The sequence below is a fragment of the Rhinolophus sinicus genome, linkage group LG04 (genome assembly GCF_036562045.2).
Source record: "Rhinolophus sinicus isolate RSC01 linkage group LG04, ASM3656204v1, whole genome shotgun sequence".
NCBI classification, from domain to species: Eukaryota; Metazoa; Chordata; class Mammalia; order Chiroptera; family Rhinolophidae; genus Rhinolophus; species Rhinolophus sinicus.
The window spans coordinates 70488170-70512280 of record NC_133754.1 but is presented as its reverse complement, the minus strand read 5'-3'; the positions used below and the strand labels follow the sequence as shown (position 1 = coordinate 70512280).

The 24111-nt window shown below is 36.1% G+C and overlaps 1 protein-coding gene and 1 long non-coding RNA gene across 3 annotated transcripts in view; one reads left to right on the top strand and one right to left on the bottom strand.

The window, feature by feature from the left end:
• LOC141571043 (uncharacterized) overlaps positions 1-22332 on the bottom strand; it is a 141757-nt gene extending 119425 nt beyond the window's left edge. The window contains exons 1-2 of the long non-coding RNA XR_012495534.1: positions 21327-22332; positions 19656-19903 (exon numbers count right to left, since the gene is read on the bottom strand). This is a non-coding gene — a long non-coding RNA (uncharacterized LOC141571043). The remainder of the gene's footprint in view (positions 1-19655; positions 19904-21326) is intronic.
• Positions 20439-24111, top strand: part of SGCZ (sarcoglycan zeta) — an 802473-nt gene continuing 798800 nt past the window's right edge. For both annotated transcript variants that reach the window (XM_074329721.1, XM_074329720.1), the window contains exon 1: positions 20439-21347. In XM_074329721.1, coding sequence (XP_074185822.1) covers positions 21309-21347 — 39 coding nt within the window. In that variant the 5' untranslated portion in view covers positions 20439-21308. The remainder of the gene's footprint in view (positions 21348-24111) is intronic.

The window sequence follows — 24111 nt, the reverse complement described above, 5'->3', positions numbered from 1 at the left end:
TTCAGCCCTTTCTCCTACTATTTACCCAATAAACTCATTGGGTAAATGAGTTACCCATTAAAACAAATTATATATATATTTCCATTCACCAGACACAGTCTGATCCACAGCCAGACTATGGTTTGCAATGCAGAATGCTGTCACAGATCATTTCTAATTGCTTTCTTACTATGAAACATTTTTTCTTTTTCGCATAGACATTTGATTTTATTTCTGTTCTTAGCATACCAATTATACTTGTTTGAAACATATGTTACTAGTTACCCTGGAATAACCACTATACATTTTTTTTTTCCCAGATCCATCTTCAGTTAAAACTAGCCTGCTTCATGGGTAGTCCAAGTAACTTACAAGTGAATATTTCTAATTCCTCCCTCCAGAATCCTATAATATTTCTGCCATTTACACCCTCTTTATGTGTTGTATATCATAGAATGCATTGTTGCTATTACTGTTTTAACTACAGTTATCTCTTATATCAATTAAAGTAAAAAAAAGATATATGCCTATTTTACCTTAATTTATTACTTTTCCATAGCTTTTTCTTCTTTTATGTAGATCTGAGTTTCTGAACTGTGTTTTTTCTTTCTGCCTGAGGAAGTTTCGTTTTTAGCATTTCTTGCAAGGAAGGTCTGGTGGCAATGAATTCCCTTAATCTTTGTTTGACAGATATGTCTTTATTTTTCACTCAAATAAAGATGTCTTTATTTGAGGAGAATTTTGCTGGATATGGGATTCTAGGCTTTTTTTTTCTTTTAACACTTTAAATATTTCACTCTACTCTCTGTTAGAAGGCTGAGCATTTTTAACATAGTTATTTTAAATTCTCTGTCTTATAATTCCAACATCTGTGTCATAGCTAAGTCTCAGTCTAATGAGTTCTTTGTATCTTCAGGTTTTTGTTTGTTTGTTTGTTTGTTTTGTTTTGTTTTGTTTCTTTGGCATGCATTGTAATTTTTGCTTGTTGCTGAATATGATCATGGAGTAATGGGAAGTAAGATAAATCGATTTTTATTGTGAGGATTTATGTTAATTTGGCTAGAAGTTGAGCTGTGTTTAATATTTGCTATAGCTATAAGTGAGAGAAGCTTAACATGCCTCTAGTTTTCTTGTTTTTGTCTCCCTCTTGGTTTGGGGCTTCCCTGAGTACTCCTTACAGAGAGGACTTGAGTCTTGCTGCTCTTTCAGCTGTGACCCACTATTTAGACTGGAGCCCTGTATGTGGTGGTAAGGTGTGAGATAGGGAAACACTGCATAATCTTTTAATTAATATCAACCTTTTAATGGGCCTGCTTCATGTGTTGTGACCTTCACAAGCATTGCTCCAATAGTTTAGCTTTTTCTACTTGAGGTGAGACAGGGAGGATAAAAGGGACCAGATTGGGAGACAGGCCCTCTCCCCCCCCCCCCCAGGTGAAATATGGCTCCACAAAGTCTTTTCCCCTGGAAAGAAAGCTTTTTTCACTTTCTCTCTTTCTCTCTCTCTCTCTCTCTCTCTCTCTCTCTCTTACTTCATTCCTTATCTCCTTCTCCTTCTTAATGGAGAATACTCTGGGCATATTTCATGATTACCCTTTTCCTTCCCTTGCCAGTGCCAAGAGAGAATCTTTCTTGACTCTCCATGTAAAATTCTGGTGGGTTTCCTAGAGGTATAATTCACAAAAAATGCAATGTCTCTCTCTAAGATTAAAGTCCTTGGAGTTTCTCACTCTCATGCTAGTTTATACTGAGGCTCCCACAATTTGTTAACATTATCATCTAAGTGTTCTTACCATTTTATGGTTCCTGTAGCTTCTGCTCCAAGTAAGCACATATTGTCCATGACTCTCCAGATTCACTTGTCTCTCAAGATTTAGGGATGGGTGTTTTCCTTGAAACGACAGTTCTTTGATGAGTCCAACAAAAGTCACTGATTTTTAATATGTTACAATTTTTTTGTTTTAAGGGTTGGAATGACAAGCTTTTGACGTGTTGTAGCTAAAGCCATATGTCCCTGGATTTATTTTTTACACAGAGAGAGAACGATGTTCTGAAAAAGACATACTGAAAAGAATCCACATGTCTAATGTGTTTTTAGCTTTGGAAGAATAATATCAAGAGATATATTGGGAGAAATCAGATTAAATGCTAGGCAAGAAGAAGCTGCACAGTGAGTTTCCTTAATCACTGGCTCTGTTTCCAGACAGAGGAAGTCACCTGAAGCAAGGGGGTCACATGAAATCATTTTCCCTAAATAAGGTATTCTCCCCATGCACCGGGTCACTGATGGGGTTGTAGAGGACTCATGACTCTCTTTACCCTCAAAATTGAAGCTTTCCATCAATATCAAAGTTCTCTAAACCAAGGGCATCAGGCCTTCCTAGCAAAATCAACCTCTAAAGGTAGTTTCAAAATAATGTGCCACTTCTCACTATAATTAATTGTGGATGGTGGCTTCTTCACTTTCCAGAATCTACCTTCTCCATTTACACTTGATTTACACCAGCAGCTTTAAAATTGTGTGTTCTGCTGAGATGAATGCTTCTGAGAGAGGTTAACCAGTGTTTGGTGCACCTTTTCCTTCCAGACCATCAGGGATACTTTCAAACTCCTTGTTGCTCAGGTAGCTTGAACGATGGCTCAGTGCAGTGCAGTGCCAGAAACATACCCAGACTCAGCTTTCAAATTGCTGTCGTCAAAAAAGGCTGTGGATTTTATTTGACTCATGCAAATTTAGAAAACATATTAAAGGAATCCTGTATTATATATCTAACAATATTTTTAAATGAGGATATTTTATTAGACACACTGAGCTAGCTGGCAGTTTATAAAACCATCATTTATCTTCTCTTTCTCTTATTTTGGTGAATATTTTTAGTATTGAAGACCTATTTCTTTCATAAGGAGCTTTATTGTTTTATTTTTATTTTATTTATTTATTCTTTATTCAACACTATTACCCAGAATAAAAGCCTAAGTCTTCACAATGGCCCCAAACGCCTATTAGCATTCTGATCTCACTGCCTATTTCTGTTCCTCCTGTAACTTCCCTCCAGCCATGGCTTTCTTACTGTTTCTTGAAGACATTATGCATGAACTCACCTTAGGACTTTTGTACTAGCTGTTCCTTCTGCCTGAAACTTTTTTTACTCCTAATAAACGCATGTGTAACTCCCTGATCTCCTTCAAGGTTTTATAAGAATGACACGTCAATAAGACCTACCTTGACTACCTTAGGTAATTTCCAACTTGCCCTCTCCTGGTTTTCCTCATTCCTGTTAATCTAACCTTCTTTTTCTTTTTTTCTTTTCTTTTTTTTTTTTTTGAGTCACTTTCCATGCTAATGTACAAGTAATTTACTTACTTATTTTTTTTATTATTTATTCTCTGTTGTCCCCTGCTAAACATAAGCTTTAGGAAGGGTATCTTCCTAAGTTTTGTTCCGCGATATATCCAGAGCATATTGAATAGTGCCAACATAATCAGTGCTTGCTACATTGTCGTTGAATGAATAAATGACCAAACCTTTATACTGCACTAATTCTATATCCCAGACACTGTGCTGGGGTAAATTACAGTGAATAAGACATAGATTTTGCCTCTGATAAACAGACCAGTGAAATACATAACACTGGCATTAGAAAGAAATGTGGATGGAGAGTGTTGAGCAAGGAGCAATGCAAAGCTGAACTGGAGCAATGATAGTGGAAATGGTTTAAGGGTAAAACCTGGAGAAATATTCATAGGGAAAAAGTCAAGAAGTTTTCGCAATTGATTGGATGGTAGGGCATGCGCAGAAACATATAAAAAATAATTCCAGCATTTCTAAATTGAGATTAAGAATGCAGGGAAATAAGCACATTTAGGAAGTGAATATATAGACTCATTTCTAGATATGTTAAATATAAGTTACCGGTGGTATGTTCAGGGGTGGATATTAAATAAGATGATATAAATCCAGAGCACGAGTGATCTGAGCTATACATATAAATCTGAGGGTCATTACTATTTAAATAATTGAAGTTGTGCTTTGCATGATATTTTCAGAGAGGGGGAAAGTAAAGAGGACCTAAAACAGCAGAGAGAAATTCAAGAACAACAATTCAAAAGGTTGAAGAAGAAAGGAGAATGAAAAGGTGATGCTGGAAAGGTAACACAAGCATCAGATGTCAAAGAAGAAACGTTCAGGAAAGGAGCAGGCAATAGTGACAAAGGTTGCAGAGAAATGGACACACAATGGAGAGATAAAACAAGAAATTATCTAAAAATAACAATTTAGAATTTATATATTCCGGTTTAAAAATAGATGTGTTTGAAAGACGTGTGTGGCTATTATTTCAGGAGCAAAGATTTTGAGTAGTAAATATATCATTGATTGCAGTTCAGAAAGTTTAGTTATAAAGATTCCATGTACTCTTTGCTATATTGCAATATCATTTAGTTCTTATTTAATTTAAGAAGATTCTAGAAAATATATATTTTCTTGTCAATTGATGGACTTATAGGGTAAAGAAAGCCTATTTCTATTTTACTGAAAATACTTATGTTATATTTATATAGGCTTTATCTAAATATATGCAAATATGTGTACAGACCTTTCATTTATACATAGCAGTGAAATTAATGACATTGATGTTGATTTAGTTATTGCATTTAATACAATATGTTATTAGTTTCCTGGATGAATATGAAGGCTCTAATAATGAGGTATATTGCTCTGAATATTTAGTGTAAATGAGAAATATTGATTATATCCATTCCCTTGGGTGTTCTTTTGTTTCTTGTTTTTTTCATGGAGAAAGGTAATAGCCCTTTACTGAAAATGATAATGTATATCTTTATGAAGATCAATGTGTATACTTTAAACTTCACCATGAAGAGGCTTTGTAAAATGCTTTATGCTTCTGGGATCTGGATTTTTACTTAATTTGTGCCTGTTTCCTCCAGGTATATTATTGATTGAAATGATAATAACAAGGAGAAGACTTATATTTTGCATATTTTGGCTTATTGAGCATCTGAATAAGTACATTTTACTGTCCTCCCCCCAATGGAATATATCATTAAAAAAGAAAGAAAGCATATTTCTAGACCTTTTTGAACTTGCATTAGAGGCGAGATGTGTGATGAGAACATGAGAAAGTGTAAAGGACAGGAGAAGTGATGTGTATGACAGCCTTGTGAAAAGTATTAGAGGTGAAACATAATGGCAAGCCATCAGGAAGTTTTAAGGGAATGGTTAATAAAGTCCCATGTGACAGTGTACACAAAAATGTCCCGTTTTATGGCCATGAGATTGATGGTATTAAAGATGTGACACATGGTCATTCTCATTTCATGAGCCCAGAATATTTTCTTATATATTGCCCGTGCTTCATAAATAGTTGCTGACCCCAAGCAAGTGTTCTAGGCTTATCTCAGGAATATCTCAGGCAGAGGAAATGTGCAGAAGCTCTGAGGCATGAAATGTCCTGGTACATTGGGAAACTGCATGTGGCTCAGATGGAGAATGAAGCTGGTTTTATAGAGTTGACCATTAGCCTACAAAATTAAGCCTTATAGAAAATGGAAGCCCATTTCCAGATTTAAAACAAAACGTGGCATTAGATTTGCATTTTAGAAAGACGGTTCTGGTCGTGACTTGGATAGATGAACTTTTAAGGGAAGGACAGAGTAGATGAACCTACAACGGTAATCTGGGCTGAGAAGGCAAATGAAATGTTATGGGAGCCAATGCTCGAGCGAGATTCAATTAAAAGGTGTAGAAATGTTATGAAGAAATCAACAAGTAGCCACTGGATTTAGAGTCATTTCATTATTGTTGTCTTTGCTCTCTTTTCGGAGAACTTAAACTAGATGATAAGGGATTGAAGAGTGAATGGGAAATGAGCAAATGGAGATGGCAAGTTTACAAACTTATTTCTAAGAACTTGGCTGGAGAGGGAAGTTCGACACAGAATTGTAGGATTTAAAATTTTTTCTATACTTGAAGGAAGAAAGACTTGGTTGTCTTTACATAACTAATGGAGAGAATGAACTAGAAAATATAACAATGGAAAGTAAGCAAATTCTATTTGAAAAATGAAAAGAAACCAGAACATAGAGAGATTAATTATCCCTGCATAGCGGGAGGGACACCTAACTTTCTTCTGTCATGTGAGGAAAGGAAGTAATAATGGCTTAGAGGTAAATTAATTTGTGGATATAGTTAAGAAATAAACTACTGAAATAGAAGGCCAAAAATGCAGAAATGCATTAGTAAAACTTAGCAAGCAATTTTCACTTACCAAGGCAATGATCAAGAGCTTACTGTTTAAATTGGACTTAAAAGTATCTTTGAGTCCCATGATACAAGATTGGACTCAAAGCAGATTTATAAACTAATGATGCTGATTTCTCCTTGACTATTGACTTTTTCTTGCATTTCACTTATTATAATAATATCTGCTGAGCAAGGAGATTATTTACAGTGTTTTATGTATTTCCTTGAAGATGAATCAATAAATAAAAATTTAAAAATGCATATCTATAGCTCTTTTCTAATTTATCCCTCCTTAAAACTTCTCTTTACTTGTTCTTAATATTATCATTTCTAAAATTGTTGTCTTTTGCAACTGCCTTACAGCAACACTTAACTATATGATTATTGCCTTTAAGAAAGAGATTGCCACATTTTATGCATATTAAAAACCATCTAATATATCACTTTGTATTCACCAGTCTATAAGTAATTGTGAAGTCCAACAAAATGACCACCATAGCATGATATAGTTAAAAAAAAAGAAAAGAAAAGAAAGAGACAAAGAGAGAGAGAGAGAGAGAGAGAGAGAGAGAGAGAGAGAGAGAGAAAGGAAGAAAGAAAGAAAGAAAGAAGGAAGGAAGGAAGGAAGGAAGGAAGGAAGGAAGGAAGGAAGGAAGGAAGGAAAGAAAGAAAGAAAGAAAAAGTCTAAGAAAATGCCTCGCATAGGAGTCACTCCTTAAGTGTTTGGAGAATCCAAATATTTGTTGGAAGGTCGATGAAGTTAAGACCCAGTCTCTGGCACAGTTGTATTCCTCTGTGACTTCTGGCTGTGTCTGATGCATCAACAGTCGTGACTGCGGCCTCAGTACAGACATTAGTAGGAATTGGCCGCAGCAGCCTAGACTTTGGCAGGGACTGGGAACAGCGGCAGGACCTTGGGGAGACTCAGTGGTGACCCTGTTACAGGACATCAGAGGCCAAGTGCCTGATGCTGGCAAACCAGACCCCCAGGGATGTTACAGAGAGGGAAATGGCAGATATCACAGTATTGTCAGGGAACTCATCGATGGAGACCAGTGAGAGATCTTTGCGGCAATCCCAGAGGCATCAGAGAGAAACTGAGGTGAAAGATTTAGTTTTTTTAAAAGAAAGAGGTGGAGAAAAACTGTGCTGGAGCTGATATTAAGCTCCTCATTTTAGTCCCCAGATGGGATCGCCAGGAAAACAAGGGTTTCATATTAATAGGCCTTACATTCTCCTTTTTCAATCTCCTAACTCTTAGTCTTTATCACCTCTTATAGTATCACTACTAGTACTACCCCTGCTAAAATGATGGAAACAATAATGATTACAATATTTTATAGCATGCACTATTTTATAGCAGCAACATTTTATAGCATTCTACCTACTATGTGCTAGTACTTTGTGTTAGTACTACCTACTATGTGCTAGTTTTATCTGAATCATCTCATTTTGTTCTCAGACATATAAACCCATATGATAGGTAATATTCTTATTTTACAGGTTAAGGATACCGTAAAATTGAAACTTAAAGAGGTGACTATCAATAGCCACATTCACATCCCTCGTATGTGGAGCGAGGACCCACACTGTCAGCTCTGCCCTTAGTGCTAAAATGTCTGCCACTCATTACTACAGATGGGGACTTACACTCAAGGTGCTCCTTAGTCTTGTGTGCTGCAAACTTACATGGGACAGTGACAAGGAAAGTCCTGTGTGCGCAAGTATTCTTCAGAAAACCTTCCCGTTTTTTAGCTTTTGTCTTTGAATAAGCAAGTGTGGTTAGCCTATTTAAATAGGAACACATTGTATTAGAAGTTGATATCAAATAACAAGTTATACAAATTAGACATTATAGTGGAAGTTACAGATCTACTGCTATAGGATATTGTATGTTTGAGTCTTTTGACTTGAATACTGGCATATCATTACACTTAAGCTATCTATTTTTTTAAAGATTGTTACATTTCCTTGAGAATAAAATAACCCCAACTCTTTTATAGTCATAGGTTTGATTTTATTTGTAACATGATTATAATATTATCATGATCATATTAAAAGTAATAATTAATTGAAAAAGTCTTCCTACTTCCTAAATATGCTTACTATTTTTTAAGTTAATATGATAAAAATTGGGGATAAGTTTTCCTGATAAAAAGGTCTTCTTCTGGTATAGGTCATTTATTATTAGCACCAAGACACAAGGCCAGTTACTCATGCAAGAATAGGGATAGTAATGTACTCATAGTTAACAAAGGAAATAAACAATATCTTGATTTCACTTTAGTTTTAAAAATATCCTTTTTGGATATTACTATTGATTATACATTTTTAAGCTTAATGAATGAGGATTACCTAAAATTATAGCCACACTGTGGTAAATATCATTTTCTGGATTTCCCATTTAATGAATTTGTACACATTATAAACACTGTCACTCTCAACTGTTCATTTAAAGAAAATGCAAATATTTCCACTATTACTAAAATTTTAAAACAGGAAATAATAAAGAAGTTTCCTTTTAGAAGGAAACTGATAATATAGGCAAAATAGGATCTTAGTCACTCCATAAAAGAAAATTATTGTGATCTTGTAAGAAGAGATTGCTTTGGTCAACAGAGATGCATCAACCAAAAAATGAATTAGTTCACATATTAGAAAACCTTATGACAATGTCAGTAAGAAATGCAAATAAATTTGAATAATATATTCCACAAACTAATGGATACTTAAGTCACTGCTTCTAACCTCAAATCACAAGCACAAAAGAGCACAGCAGCATTTAGAATCTTCCATATTTGTCCTGATATCTTGTTTGATGACCATCCCTTCTGCATATATCCTCTGCTTATTATCTGCTTCAGTTCTATTTAGGACTCAGTCAGCTAACCACTTGGTCTCCCAACTTGTGGATTCATCCCTAACTTCTGGGCCTGCAGCCTATGAGCTCACAACAACAATGATGATTATAGAAATGACAGCTTACATTTATCTAGTACTTACCAGGTGCCAGCTATTGTTTTAAGCACTTGGAATTTATTAACTAATTTCATTTGCACAATTCCCCCCAATCTACACATCAGCTAATCATGCCACACAGAGGTTAAGTAACATGCCCGAAGTCCATAGTTACTAACAGAGGATCTTTGCTCGGGAGCCCACTTCTCCAGTCAGTTTGCAATCCTTGCTCTCAGTATTTTTGTCTTGTCTTTTCTGGCTGAGCCTCAGGCTCCTCTCTTGTGAGCTGTTCTTGAAATAAGCTCCTACTGATGAGTGCACATGTGCATTTATTTTACAAATATTTATGGGATTTTTACTCCATGCGAGGCACTATGCTAGACAAATAAATGGGGACCTGTTAAAAAGTTTCAAATCTTAGCAGAGAGATAAGTACACATAAATGTTGCCATAGGAACTTGGAAGAAAGACATATTAATTCCAGTATGGCCAAAAAAGGTGTGCTTGTGCAACACAGTATGATAATATTTATTCCATAATAGAAGAAAATATTGTCAGTTCATTTAAAAACTGAAAAGAAAATCTGTCAACGATGAGCTTTAGCAGGACTAAAATTGAATAATACTCAACTTAGAGCAAGAAAAAGATGTAAATTAAAACGCTGGAGGGAGAAGTGAAAAACTTATTTTATCTATAGAAGATATAAGCATATTTCCAGTGTGTGGAAAATCACTATGGATAATTATATAAAATCATATTTAGTAAACTATTATTAATTCTATAAGTTTTCAAGTATTTTATTGCTATCACATAAACACATTGCTATCTTTTGAGATAGCTCCCCATTTTAATATTTATTCTGTCTTTAGAGAGGTTCTTGTCTTGGCGCTAACACCATCTAGTTAGACAATTCTATTTAGGTGTGCACCTGGGTTTTTTGGTTTTATCTATCTATCTATTTATTTATTTATTTATTTATTTGTTTTTCTATAAAACGAAGGTTTGCCTACGTTATCTTTATAGTTTCTCCTAGTATTAAAACATGCTATGATTCCACAAGACGATACGCATAAAAGTCAAAGTCATAACTCTTTCCTTTTGTGCTTTTACTATGAACACTTCCCAATATTTGCTGGAACACACAGTGTCTGGAAATGAATGATTGGAACAATATGTTTCATTTGTCTTGACCATTCTGTTTCTGACCTCATGGGTTGTTTAACTATTAGGGGATGTACCCATTAGAGGCTTTTACTTTGGCAGAGGGATGGCTTTTGTTCATAGTCGCAGGGCTTTTTCACTGGAGCATGAGTATAAACAATAAAGGGCTCAGGGCTTCAGAGGCAGAAGGTTCTCAATGAGTGTTTGTGAATGAATGCACCACCGGGTGGGAGGAATGATGTGGTATGGTAACATAGGGGTGAATAAATGTGCCAGGTGCATCGATCTCCTAAGTCTTTGAATTTCCTTATAGCTTCACAATGTATGTTTATACAATTAAATAATATTTACCATATAGATATTTTGTTCATTTTTACATGCTTTTGCACTTAAGTATATGAAACCAGACTCCATGTATGCAAGTATGTGTATATCTATTCCAGTTGTTTTGTATTTTTTTGGTACAATCAACAAATGTGCAAAATTTTTTCTATGGTCTTGTGGTAGAGAATGTCAGGGCTCACACATATCTGTGTTCTGTCCTTTCCCGCCATACACCAATACTGAATTTCTCAGGTTCTTCTGCAATTAGGTGAGGCTGTGTGACAATCTGCTGGTCAGTACAATGTGAACAGAAGGGGTATACACCATTTCCTGGCTTACTTCCAGAAATTTCCCCATGGCCATCCCTTTTCCTTATCTCATAGACAGAAACACCTGAAATGTGGCATTGACTTACCACTTAAACATGGCAAAGGATTGGCTACCAGAGATTAAAAGGCTGGAGAGCCCTGTTATAACGTGACAAAAATCTGGTAAGACTGTTGCCAGTGACAGATGATAAAGCACATCTGAGAACTTTATCTAGGAAAGAAATTAGGATGTGGTTACTGACACATGAAATTAAATAGAAGCAAATTGATCATAAGCCTACTAATATTTTGAAGGTAATTCACTGCCAAAGATACTCCCTTTAATATTAAATGTTCCAAATGCAAACAACTTTTAAGGTCTTGTTATGAGTTGAATTGTTTCCCCTCCAAGATTCACATGTTGAAACTCTAGCCCCCAGTCCCTCATAATGTTACTGTATTTAGAGATAGGACGTTTAAAAAGGTGATTAGGTTAAAATGAGGTCCTTTAGTGGGCCTCCAATTTATCTGGACGTCTTATAAGAAGAGAAAGAGACATGAGAGATGCACACATACAGAGGAATGGCCACATGTGGCCATCTGCAAATGAAGGAGTGACCTGATCCTTTCCTCACATCTTTCAGAAGAAACCAAACATGCCAGTAACTTGATCTCAGACTTTTAGCTTTGTGAGCTGTGGGAAAATAAATGTCTCTTGTTTAAGCTACCAGTCTGTGATACCATGTTATGACAACCCTAGCAAACTAATGTAGCTCCCAAACTAACTAATACAGCTCCCAGGAAGTGGCTTACAAAAGTGTTCCAGCCCCCAAAGAGAGCCTGCTTCCCAATACCCATATCAGATGTGGACAAGGAAGATGATAAACACAGAATAAACATCTAGAGTGTGGAGGCAAGATAGCATTGGACCAAGGAGTTCCTTCTAGTAATATCAGGGTCTAATCAAAGAACACTATCTACTCCCAAGATAAGCTGCATGTGCAATTATCTGTAAAGGTTTTTACATTATTGCTAGGGGCCAGTGAGTGTTGGGTTGTCTCCAGTTCCTCCTTTTTCTTCACCAGCATGGTTTCTAATGATTATCTTGTCCTTGTTGAGCATTTTCATGTGGAAGTTTTGGAGAAATTTGATTGTATTGTTAACTCAGGTGGCTGGACAATAAGAAGCCACAACGGGAGAAGGATGCACATAACCTAGAGATCCTAGACATTGAGCTGGAGAAAAAGTGTTTGGATGGGTTAGTTTTTCTTGAAAATAAGGTGATATATTTTATGTGTGGTAATAAGGGAGCAAAGAAATATTTGGTGACCAAAAAGAGTAAGTGTGACAGAGATTGCTAGTACTCATCAGTATCCACGCTATGTTTTTCCTTTCTCTGCACAAAACCACACTACATTACCCAGCATCCCCTACAGTTAGGCCATGTCATGTGACTGAGATTAGGCTGAGAGAATGGTACAAGAGACTGATGCATATCACTTGTAGGTCTATTCCATAAAATCTACTACTACTCTACATTTATTTTCTTCCCTTGTATCCTTACTGGTAATCAAATAGAGGACTTAAGGCTAGAGTTGAGAAGAGCCACTAGATTGAGCAATTGTGTGGTACAGGACTCTTGCCACACTGACTCACATCAGTATGTGATAGGAGCAAGAAATAAAACTTTGCTATAGCAAGCCACTGAGATTTGAATGTTGCCATAACTAGCACTATTTATGTTGACAGATACAAAAATATGCTTGAGTAGACTTGCTGGATGATAGTCTATGTACATGTTCAACTTTACTAGAAAATGCCATTTTCCCTATTATCGTTGAACCAATTTATAGCTTCATGAGTACACTATAACATTTTTCTACTAGCTCCATATTCTTCGTAACACTTTCTATTGTCAGATTTTAAAAAAATTACCAATATAGTGGTATGAAACAGTATCTATTAGGAATTTAATTTGAATTTTCCTGAGTACTAATGAAGGTGGTCATATGTTTATTGACTCCTTGGTGTATATATATACATATATATATAGTGTTTCATATATAGTTTTATATATAGATAGATAGATAGATAGATAGATATAGATATAGATATAGATAGATAGATAGATACTAATTCCTTATTAGCTATATGTATTGTGAATATTTTCTCCCTGTTGACATGTGTCAGTCACCTTTGTCAGTTAGTTATTATTTAATCCACCAAATAATACATGCAGAGTGTAGGTAATTCAGAAAATAAAAATCACTTATAATCCCACCAGTAAAAATAACAAATTTTAATAGTTGGCATATTTTTATTTAGTGAATACCTATGAGGAAATGGAAATATATCATAGATTTTTATAACCAGAAGGGTCTTTAAAGGAAAATTTATTAACTTCTTTAGACTTAATCTTTGTGGTTATGCTCTTTACATGTGCTGTTTTACTTAACTCAATGGCTTTTTAAAAACCAGCATGATATAAAGTAGTATAGATCTTTTAAGAATAACTCATTATTTTATAGAGACTTGAGAACTGAAGAAATAAAAGACTAGTTATAAGGTCACAAATTAATGATTGGAGAGGCCAACACTAATCCATTTCTCCTGATTTTCTTTCTATCACATTGTATATTAAAAGTTTTGAGGGAGTAAAATATGTAAATACATTTTTTCTATACTTGAAATCCTAAGACAGAGGTTGATATCTTGTCAAGTCCTGACTATAAACTTAGGACAGGATTAGGGCACTTGGGTGTGTGTCCTAGAACAGGTCTTTGAATTTGCGTTTGCATTATCTGTTATTGATTATACTGTAAAATCTATGCTCAGGGTCTCACCGCTCCTTAAACCTGTATGATTTCAAGTATACTGACTTTCAATAATATTACTGATGAACTTAAATTACATAGTTATAAAGATTATGTTCAGTTAGAGATCCTAACATTCATAATAACAATAAGCCAAAGTTTTACCTTATTTATTTTTTCACAGAAGATTAAGTAAGTTGACTAATGTTAGGATGATGTTTTCTTCTATTAATCATAAAAGAAAAAATAAGTATTTTTTTATTTACGAGAACTATGGAAATTTTATCTTTGAGTCAATGTCTTATGTCACACAGCAGTTTGACATAAGTTTGATTGGCATATAATAACAGATTGATGGTCATTTTTTAATAATTCAGGACTATGCCAGATATAGGCAGAAGTGAAAAAAATTGGATTTTCCAGTCCCATAGGTAATCAGTTCATAAACATTTCTGAAATATATTTAGAAAATGTATTTTTGTGAAATTAGTTTTTAATGAAAATGTGGAAAAATTATATTTTGCTTCCAGAGCAGAAAAAAAAAAGCAAGTAGAAAATTAAGTGTACAATATTATCATGTGAGATTGAACAATATAATAACAAAGAATTATGAAGGTGATTTTATACCATGAGCTATGATTTACTATATACTCAGACTGCTTCTAAAACAGATTATCAGGAGAAAAATCTATAAAGATATTTCATTTTATCATTAGTGTTCAGACCTCTAATAATCATGTATTTCATCTATATGTGCTTTACTCAAAGCACTTAATCACATATAAATTAAGTCTATTCTTTACATCAAAGAAATTCACATGCCCGATTACATTTTTAAAAAATTTCACCCTTTCAAACATACATTTCCAAATGCATCCCCTTTGAAAACGAAGAGGTTCTGCAGTCTTTATTACAGATATGTTCTGAGGACCACCAGTGAAACAAGCCAAATCTTGAAGTATACAAAGATGGAAGTGACTGCATTCATAGCAGGAAACTTTTCATAATCAAAAGGAAAGAAGCTAAGGACCCCACATTTGGGAAGGAAGACCTCCTGCCTAAAAGTTATTGCCAAGCACATGAATGGTTTTTGTAATTAGGACAAAGATAGATAGTTCTGGGCTTTTTAGGAAACCTCTTGTCATGCTGACATATGGCATTATTCAGGCTGCAGGTAAGGAGGGATGTACTCTCAGTTCAATATCAAAAGTATATCAGTTTATTTATGTAAAATAATTGGCACTCATTATTAGGCTTTAAAAAACTCAAATACATGCTCCTTAACTTGGTGCTCCCAACTGTCAAAATGGGCTGAGTGTGAAAATGAACCCAGGTTGTATCATGCTGCATAGACTTCCATGCTGCTACAGCTGATTAAGCAATTTGTGACTATTTGGCGTAAATATAGTTTGTCATGTAAGATAGATGATTCCAACTAATTCACAGTTCCATAAGCCCCCACTTTGCCTTACTCTGTTTTTCATTTTTTTTTTTTTTAAAGCAAATCAATGACAGTTTTAAACACTACAATACCTATTTTATTTTATTTCATTTTATTTTTCATTCTGTGTTCTTGGAGAACTTTGAAGAACTTCAGATAACTGTTAATATTCTTATTATATAAGAATTCTCTTCTTAGAAAAAATTACCAAAGTTTTAAAGATCCATGACAATAGTACATATTGATAATAATGAGTAACTGATTGCCAACAGATATTAGTAAAATTAAGTTTGGAAAGTCTTTGGAGCCTATCCCATTCTTCAAAATAAGAAAGAATTGCAAAAAAATAAAAATTTTATTATTGTTATTATTATTTAGGAATAGCTTTTTTTAGAATTCAATTTTATATATAAGCAATTTGTTAAGATATAATTTTATTAATTATTATTTTAATTTTACTTAGTGTAGGCATGGGAATAAAAAGAGAAAAAAATTCACATTAATTTCCTAAAATGAAGTTCTAAACAACAATTGTATGCCAATGAACAGACCAGAAAAACAATAAAATGTTCTATTTCATGGTATTATTCTTTGTCATTCTCAGAATAGGAAAATTTCCAAACTACAAGTTAATTGAATGTGGCCTATTTCAGAATTTAATCACATTAAGTATTTTCTTCCAGATTCCTCAGATTTATTTTTTTTTCCTTGAAACATACTTCATCCAAGGTCAATACTATTTTCAGTTCTTTCTGGCTATTCAGATCTTTCTTTTAGAATCAATGAATGATTTACTCATCTTCCTCCATATCTGTGGTTCTGTCCATTTCTTGTTAGAGTGATACCAGTAGAACACATAGAAAGACTGACTGTTCATAAAGGTTCTATTGTTGTTGGTATTATATTGGTTTCTCACTGTGTGTGTGTGGGGGGCGAGGGAAGGGGTATGACATAACAGTTTTAGGTTCTTATGTTGAAATAGAAAATATTTCAGAATGCTCATTTTCCTTCCAAAAGGTGAGTTTAAAAAACTTCATATTAGGCCTGCTAATAGACATTAATTTAACTGAAGAATTGAACACTTGAATTTAAATGAACCAACTTATTTAGTCAATATGAATAAAGAAGCCAGAGTTTTTCCTTTTTCTAATACTAAGATTGTTGGCCTGATTGAAGGTGGCAATTTAAAACATTCTTCAGAGTTGTATTTTATTTAGTATATGGTTCTAATTTTTAAGGTTCATTATTTCTGAGCATTTAAACCTTCTAGGTAATTTGATAATCATTTTTGATGGAAAAGTGCATTGAGGATCAATAGGGCCTTGATTGCCGACTTCTGACAACATTTCTTCCCCATTTATCTGTACTTATATAATCGCGATGTGATGCTCTTTGACATGTCCTGGGATGCTTTTATTTTGTTTTAATTATTACTGGGTTATAGCATTCACTGCTATGCATTTGTTACAAGCTTGAATTCAAGTTTTCATCAGGCTATTTTTTTTTTTTTTTTGGTGGCTTTGTTATGTTTCTATTTCTTATACTCCATAGGAAGTTTAGCATTGTGAGGTGCATTGTTTTTCAAATGTCAAGCAATAATTATCAATGTGCATGACTCTGACATGTAATTCATAATGGTTTGGGAGATGCTTTTAATATTAGTATTTATTACAATCTCTAAATTCTGCAAAGAAGATCCTCTATTATCTTTTATAGACAACTGTAATCTATGCTATACAAACCATATGTATTCTCATGACTGAAGTACTTTTCAAATCATGTAGCTAAATAACTGAATATATTTTTAATTAAAAATATACATTTACCAATATTTTTCTGCATTAAATGTAAAAGGAAAGGGATATATATTCCCAGCTTTGATTTTTTGTTTGCCTTCATTCGATACCCTGGCTTCTTATTTGGCTATACACAGGCATCTCTGTGTCCTTTTATTCTTTTTATCCTTCGCTTTCTCTTGTTGTCTGAGCTACTACAATTTTTATTTTCTTTTGTTTTGAAGAAAAATTGAGGTAGGAGCATGATATAGGTTGCAGGTGAACATAAAGTATTTTAACTTAATTTCCAACATTGATTTTTTTAAAAAAATAGAAACATATACGTCTATGCTATAACAGAGATGATCATTTTTGGGAAGAGACAAAAGATATCCTTTCAACTACATCACAATATTAATAGTTCATTTAATTTATTATCCCTCATCTATTCACATATAAACAATTACATCTCTTACCCATAAGGAAACCTAATATTTGATATGTCAATATATTCTGGTACATATTTTCAAAAACATAATGGAATTAAAAATAATTTTTTGAGAGATAAACCTTTTCTGTGGCAAGCATTTATTTAGATCATAGGAATAGAAATGCTAGTTACTAGTAAGTAAGTGGGGCAACTATGGAAATAGGTTATTTACCACTCTGTTTTAATGACTCATATTACTTATTCATTTAATAATTCCCAAAAATTGAAATAAAAGATGATCTTACTATGTAGTAGACTAAGAAAATAAACATAAAAGCACCACCATTGTAATTTGGCGAGAGAATTGGGAAGAGGGGATTATAAAGGCCTACAAAATTGAAAACTCTTATGTTTTTAAACCATATATGATGAGTAAAAATTACATTGTCCACTGGACAAGAAGAGTATTTGTAAGGTTCCCACTTCTGTAAATTAGTTAAAATAAGGAAGCTCCTAATGGCATGTGTACATTCACTTTACTACCTTATGGTAGAAGGTGACAATGATGAATGTATCCATGAATGAGTGATCCTGAACTGTAATATCTCATGACCTGCGGGTGTTTCCACACTGCCTTCTCCCTACTTGGGGGTTGTAATTTCTGTTTGTAGTTTGTCTTTGAATTATACATCTTTGCTAAAATTGAATCTTGCTCCTTTCACATACCCTGCTATGTGCCAGCATGATCACCTGGAGCAGTCATGGGCATCTGTCTTCGTCAGAACATCTAGGTAATATTCCTCTCCTCAGTTCACTGCTCCATCCGTTCATGGCCCTATTTCAAATTATTTAAAGTTATTTCATTTTACGATGGTTGTCTCACTTAGTCACCTGTCAGCTGAAGTGGAATTGAGTCCTGATTTCCTTGGAAAGTTATATACATATGTTTTAGCAAATTATATTTTTGTCATCAAATTTCATTTTTTGGTTTCAGGAATATTTAGCCTAATAAATTTTCATGGGAATTCATGAAATAGTAAAAGACTTGGAAGTCTCTGGCTCTGTAGACATTTAATCAGAGCCATATTCGGAATTGATTTGGAAATCACCTATATAGTTTCTCTCTGTAGGCAATATAATGCCAGTCTGGTCAACATCAAATGTTGAACATAATTTCATATTACTAAAGATTAATTAAATTTATTATATATATGGCTAAATATAACTTTTAAAAATATGGTTAAGCTCAGCCTTTATTATTAAGTACAGTATAACTTTTTCTTCCAACTTTTATTTTATGCCATAGTACTACATGGAGTCTGCCCTTTCTGAATGGTATTTAAACATTAATGTTTATTTTTGAAGTTGTCTTTCTTGAGCTATGCTTTCACAATTGCAAATTTTAAAGTTATCTCAGAGATAATATCACTTTGTTAACATGCTCAAAATAAATTTGCTTATTACATTCAATTTTCTAAACTTAGGCAATAACAAGTTGATAGGGAATGTAAAATTATATAGGAAAAACTTGACTTTTAAAAAATATATGTAATTATGTTATTCATGTTGAATTATTGATAATTTCTGGCAAAGAAGCTTTTTAAAGAATTATGCATTTTATATAACTTCATTATCCTCTCAACCTGCAACCTGATTGTTTTTCATCATATGTAAAATAATTATGTACAGTGAACATTTAAAATTTTGAAAATTTGATATTCAGCTCCACTAATTATGGACTATTGTCTACTTGGTGTTAATCTTGAAAGCCTAGGCACAAGTCAAAGTGTTAAAGAAAGCTAGTTTTGATAAGTTTGTGGACTAGAATAGGCTTTAATGAAAGAACTCCACGTGCCTTACTATAAAGCTGAGCCCACTAGGCATAGCTGCAGACTAGGAGGGGATAAACTGGCATTTGTGTGTTGAGAAAAAAGGAATTCATGGAGGTTTTCAGATATTAGAATAAGAACAATTAAAGGTTTTCCCACACACATTTATCTATTCCAGGCAGACATATTTTTTGTGCTTATGATGAGCTAGACTCTTGGGATCTACTGGTGAATTACAAAGGTATAGAACTTGACCTCCAGAGCTTATAGTCTACTGGAAGAAGCAGACAAACAGATAACAGATGTATGCAGTACAGAATGATAAATTGAAGTGACTGCTATTAAGACGACAAAGGAGACTATCTGAGGACTCACCTGGGGCAAATCTCTGAGACTCACAGGAGGAAAATCTCTGAAGAGGAGACTTTAGTCTGAAGCAGGAGGGTTAAACTTTCGAAGAGGGAGAGAGAGCTGTCCTGAATGAGGGACAAGAGCAAGTGTGAAAGAGCTGGTGGCAGAAGAAATGGCAGGTGGATTGGTAGACCATGTGGCTGGAGCACAGCAAGTGGGAGGACACAGATGAAGTTAGGGAGGTCAGAAGACTAGATGGTGAACATCTAAATCTGAAAAAAAAAAAAAAAAATATATATATATATATATATATATATATATATATATATATATACAAATTTAATTATTTACTCAGCTTATTTTCTGAATCTTAAAACATTTTTATGGCTCACTAGTTTATGTGCTGTAACAAAATAAGAAGAGACTGTTTAAATCCCCTCAAAAGTCAAGCTTTTACACTAAGACATTTAAATGAAGAAAATGAGCCTTTTTCCCAAACCTACACCCTACAAGTTAATGGTACTGAACTGTCAGTATCTGTTTAAATAATATTTTCCCAATAAAACATTGCTTTACCATAAGAAACATCAGTGCAAGACATTTCCTTTAATATTTATATTTGTCACTTTTTATAAGTCTTTCTTAAGTTAAAAGGAAAAAAAAATTCAATGACACCGAAAGTAACAGAGATGTAAAGTGAATACATGTTTATGATACACACATGTATGTTCCTCTTAGATCTATGGGAATAAGATGAGGCAATATATGAAATGAATTAAAATGCTGGTCACCTATTGGATGACAGGCAGAGGGCAGTCTTTAAGACCCAGCAGCGTAGTATTTGTTTGGAAAGGAAATGTTGCTTTTTGACAGATGAGAGAAATCCCCTTAGTGCTGGCTGGGAGAAGAGAGAAGTGAAGTCAGTCACCTGGTGGTGAAGGCCAGTAAAACAGCCAAGCGGGAGGAAAATTTTTCTCTCCCTTTCTCTCCCTCTTTCCTCTCCTCTGTAGGAGCCACCTCCTATTCTCTCAACTCTTTTAGCATAACCTTCAAAGGAGAACGTTCCCGTCAGACTTTATCTTCTTTTCTCCACTGAGAGAATACCTCTTAGCTGCAAGACATTTTTTAGGTCTATGCAGGACTTCGGGGATTTGGTTATCTTGCCAGGGAAATTGATCATTGTTAATGCTTGGGACTCAGAGTGTGCTAAATTAGCTACCAGAGTAAGCCTGTCGGAGGAAGGCTTTATCATTTACTCTTCTCTTCAGTTTGAACACATTTGCTTGAAATTTGCCGCATGATGCTGTCCAGGGAAGCAGCTTTTTTTCTTGGGATGCAGCAATTCGCTGGTTTCTAAGCTTATTGCAGAAGAAAAAAATAATCTTAAATAGAGTGGATTTTCCCCCCCTGCTTGATCCGACTCGGCTGGGTTGCACCGCGGTAACGATCACCTGTCACTAAATCTTTGAGGAAGTAAAACAAAGTGAATTATAATTATTATTTATTTATTTTGATTATTTTTAACCGGTGGAGGCGGCGTGATCTCGGAGAATGAGACTGAGAGAAGCTGCCAGAGCTTGGAGGAGGATAAAGCTGAGTTTAGGCTGGAAACTAAAAGACTAGATTGTTTTTTGGTGCAACTTGCCCGGTTCCTCTCCACTTCCTTTAGTTTCGCTCATGGACAGATCAACAAACCTGGACATTGAGGAGCTCAAGGTACGTGGTCCTCCCCGCGGGCGTCGTTCCTTCTTTTCTCGCGCTCGCTTGCTCTCCTGCTCTCCTCTTTTCACGGTCTCTTCCTTGCGCTGCCCCGTGGGATGGCGAGTGGGCATTTGGGGTGAAGCGTCTCCGGGCGCAGGCGCCCCTCCGAGGGCGGAGGACATGGAGGGCGGCTTTCGGGAGCTCGGCTGGCACTCTCCCGCGGGGCTCCTCTCCCTGTTTGCGCTGCCCGACAACATTCACCCTGTTCTCGTCAATTACAATAGCGCTTTGGGTACAAGACCGGCACCGACTGCCCGTTAACCTCGCCTCTCCTCGGGGAAGCGGCGGCGGCAGCACGGTCTCTGCCCGCTGTCGCCTGGTTGCCCAGCGAAGTTACCCGAGCTGCGCGGGCACTTTGCCTCTTCTCCCCAGCTCCCAGCCCGCTGCTGCCCCCGCCCACACCGGGACAGCCAATTTCCGCTCTGAGATTTCGCGGTACTGAAGCGTCCGCGGCGACCGCTCGTTTTTATTTCAGCACTCAGTCAGACCCTTTCTCCCACGACCGCTGGCAGGGTCTCATCCACAGTTGCATTGCCCCGGGCGCGAACTCGGGTTCACTGGGGCGACCTGCAGCAAATGAAGGGACTGGAGAGGTCCCCCCCGTGGCCTGGCGACTCCAGCGAGGCGGACGTGCCTGTGCCGAGTACCCTCGCGCGGGAGCGGTCTGGGAAGTCGAGAGGGGGCGGGGAGGCTGGAGCGAGTCTGGGCTGCGGGGTGCAGGAGCCGGGGGCATCCTTTGGCGAGGCTCGGTGTGTCCCTCCCCCGCCGCCGTTTGAGCGCTCTGTCCAGGATCCGCGTGGAGCTCCTACCACCCCCGCCCCTTTGTTCGGCACCCCCCACTGCGCCCTCTCCCTCCGGGGTCCCTGGTTGGCCGCGAGGGGCTAACTGGCAGGAGTATCCAGACTGACAGTTTGTCCCTCTGCCTGTGGGTACCGCTGCCTGCAGTGCCCGGTTTAAAAAAAAAAAAAATCAAACCACAAAATAATTTAAATGTCCCGCTCACTGGAAATGAAAAAGAGGGAAAGGGGGCGATGCTAGGAGCATCCTTTCTTTTATTCTTCACCCTTCTTTACCCCTAAGCATTTTTTACACTCTACTATATAGCTTCAAAGGGCTTTTTATTATTATTATGTTTTTTACTAGAGATTCAATTCAGATGGACTCTTTGTTCAGGTGAGCATTTTAGTCACCCCTACTCACAGGGGAAACTTGACTAGTAGAGATTTTCCCGGAAATGTCAGAGGAATGGATTTGCCCAGTAAACTGAGAGGGTTGGAGAAATCCCCTGTAGAGGGCAAAAGTCTCTGTCTGCAGTTGGCTCTCTGCCTGGCCACCGAGCATGCCCAGCCCAGGGAACCCAGTTCTTCTGGAATGTGGAGTCCAAATCTCCTGGCGCTCTAATTGCATAGAACTGGAATGAAGAAGGTGCAAAGAACAGTGGCAGGTTGTGGAATGGGCCCTGCCACTGATGTAGATGAAGGTGGGGTGGGCAAAGAATGATCAGAAGAATTTAGATATCACTCCATTTAAAACTCTGGGTTTGTTGTGAAAAGTGAAGTTGGGATGAGGCATATTTGCTGCTCCAGTTAAAGCTGGGGAACAACAAGTTTCTGTGGTATGGCCAAGGTCACAGTCAGTAGACCTTGGCCTGGAATTGAAAGGATTCCTTGCTGCCTTTTCCCAAGCATCCCAGTGGCTTGAGAGAGGGGTAGGTTTTATTTGAGATGCAAAGGAGAACACATGAACAGTTTGTGATGCATATTTCATGCAGAGGCAACATCTCCAGTTTTATTATTATTATTATTATTATTATTATTATTTGTTAAATATAGGGTATGACACAGAGGAAAGCTTTTTCTTAGGAGAAACAGAAAGGAACAATGATTTGGGGTGATCATTTCCCTGATATTCCATTAGTTTTCTGCTAGTTTATGCCCCACTGAATGCTGGCACCACTTAAATTGTTTAAATCAGCAAAAGAGCAAACCCAGTGTGGAAACTTCTTTCGACTTTATTAGAAGATCTTAACCTCGAAACTACTACATATTAACTCAGAGAGTCTCACAGCCAGAGAGTGCTGGACTTTGTGCAGGAGCAGCAAAGAGTAGAGACCAGGAGGGCTTGGGCATGCGGGAGTGTACTGGCAACGCCTGACTGGGGAGAAATTAAGGATGTTAGAGGCCAAGATCTGTTTTAGTTGCTGAAAAATTATGTCCGGGGATAAGCCACTGTTGAGAGTCATATCTGGCAAGAGACAAAAAGGTAGTCAAACCTTATTAGAAAATGTTTGTGAGATTTTTCTAGTTTGGGAATAAATCTGTGTTGTCAGGTTTGACTATACTTTTGGAATACAAAAGCTGTGAAACACACTCTGGAATATATACAGGTCATAGGGGTGGGTGTACTACATGTGGAATAAGTTGGTTGAATTTCTTCTTTGCGGCAGAATCCATTGGCTTCGGTTTTCTAGACAATTCCCATTGAAGTTATTTTCTTATGGCTTTTTGATGAAAAGACCCTCATGGTGGTCAGTGGAGAGAGGGGAGATAAAAGCTGGGTATACTTATTTTTGACATTATTTGCTTGTTCACTGTTTTCCCTATGGTCCGAGGATGCTTAAGGCATGTCCACATAAAAACTTTCATATCTATGATGCCTTAAATAACATGGAAAGAAAAAAAAAATGTTCACTGGGATTTGATACATAAATAAATGTGCA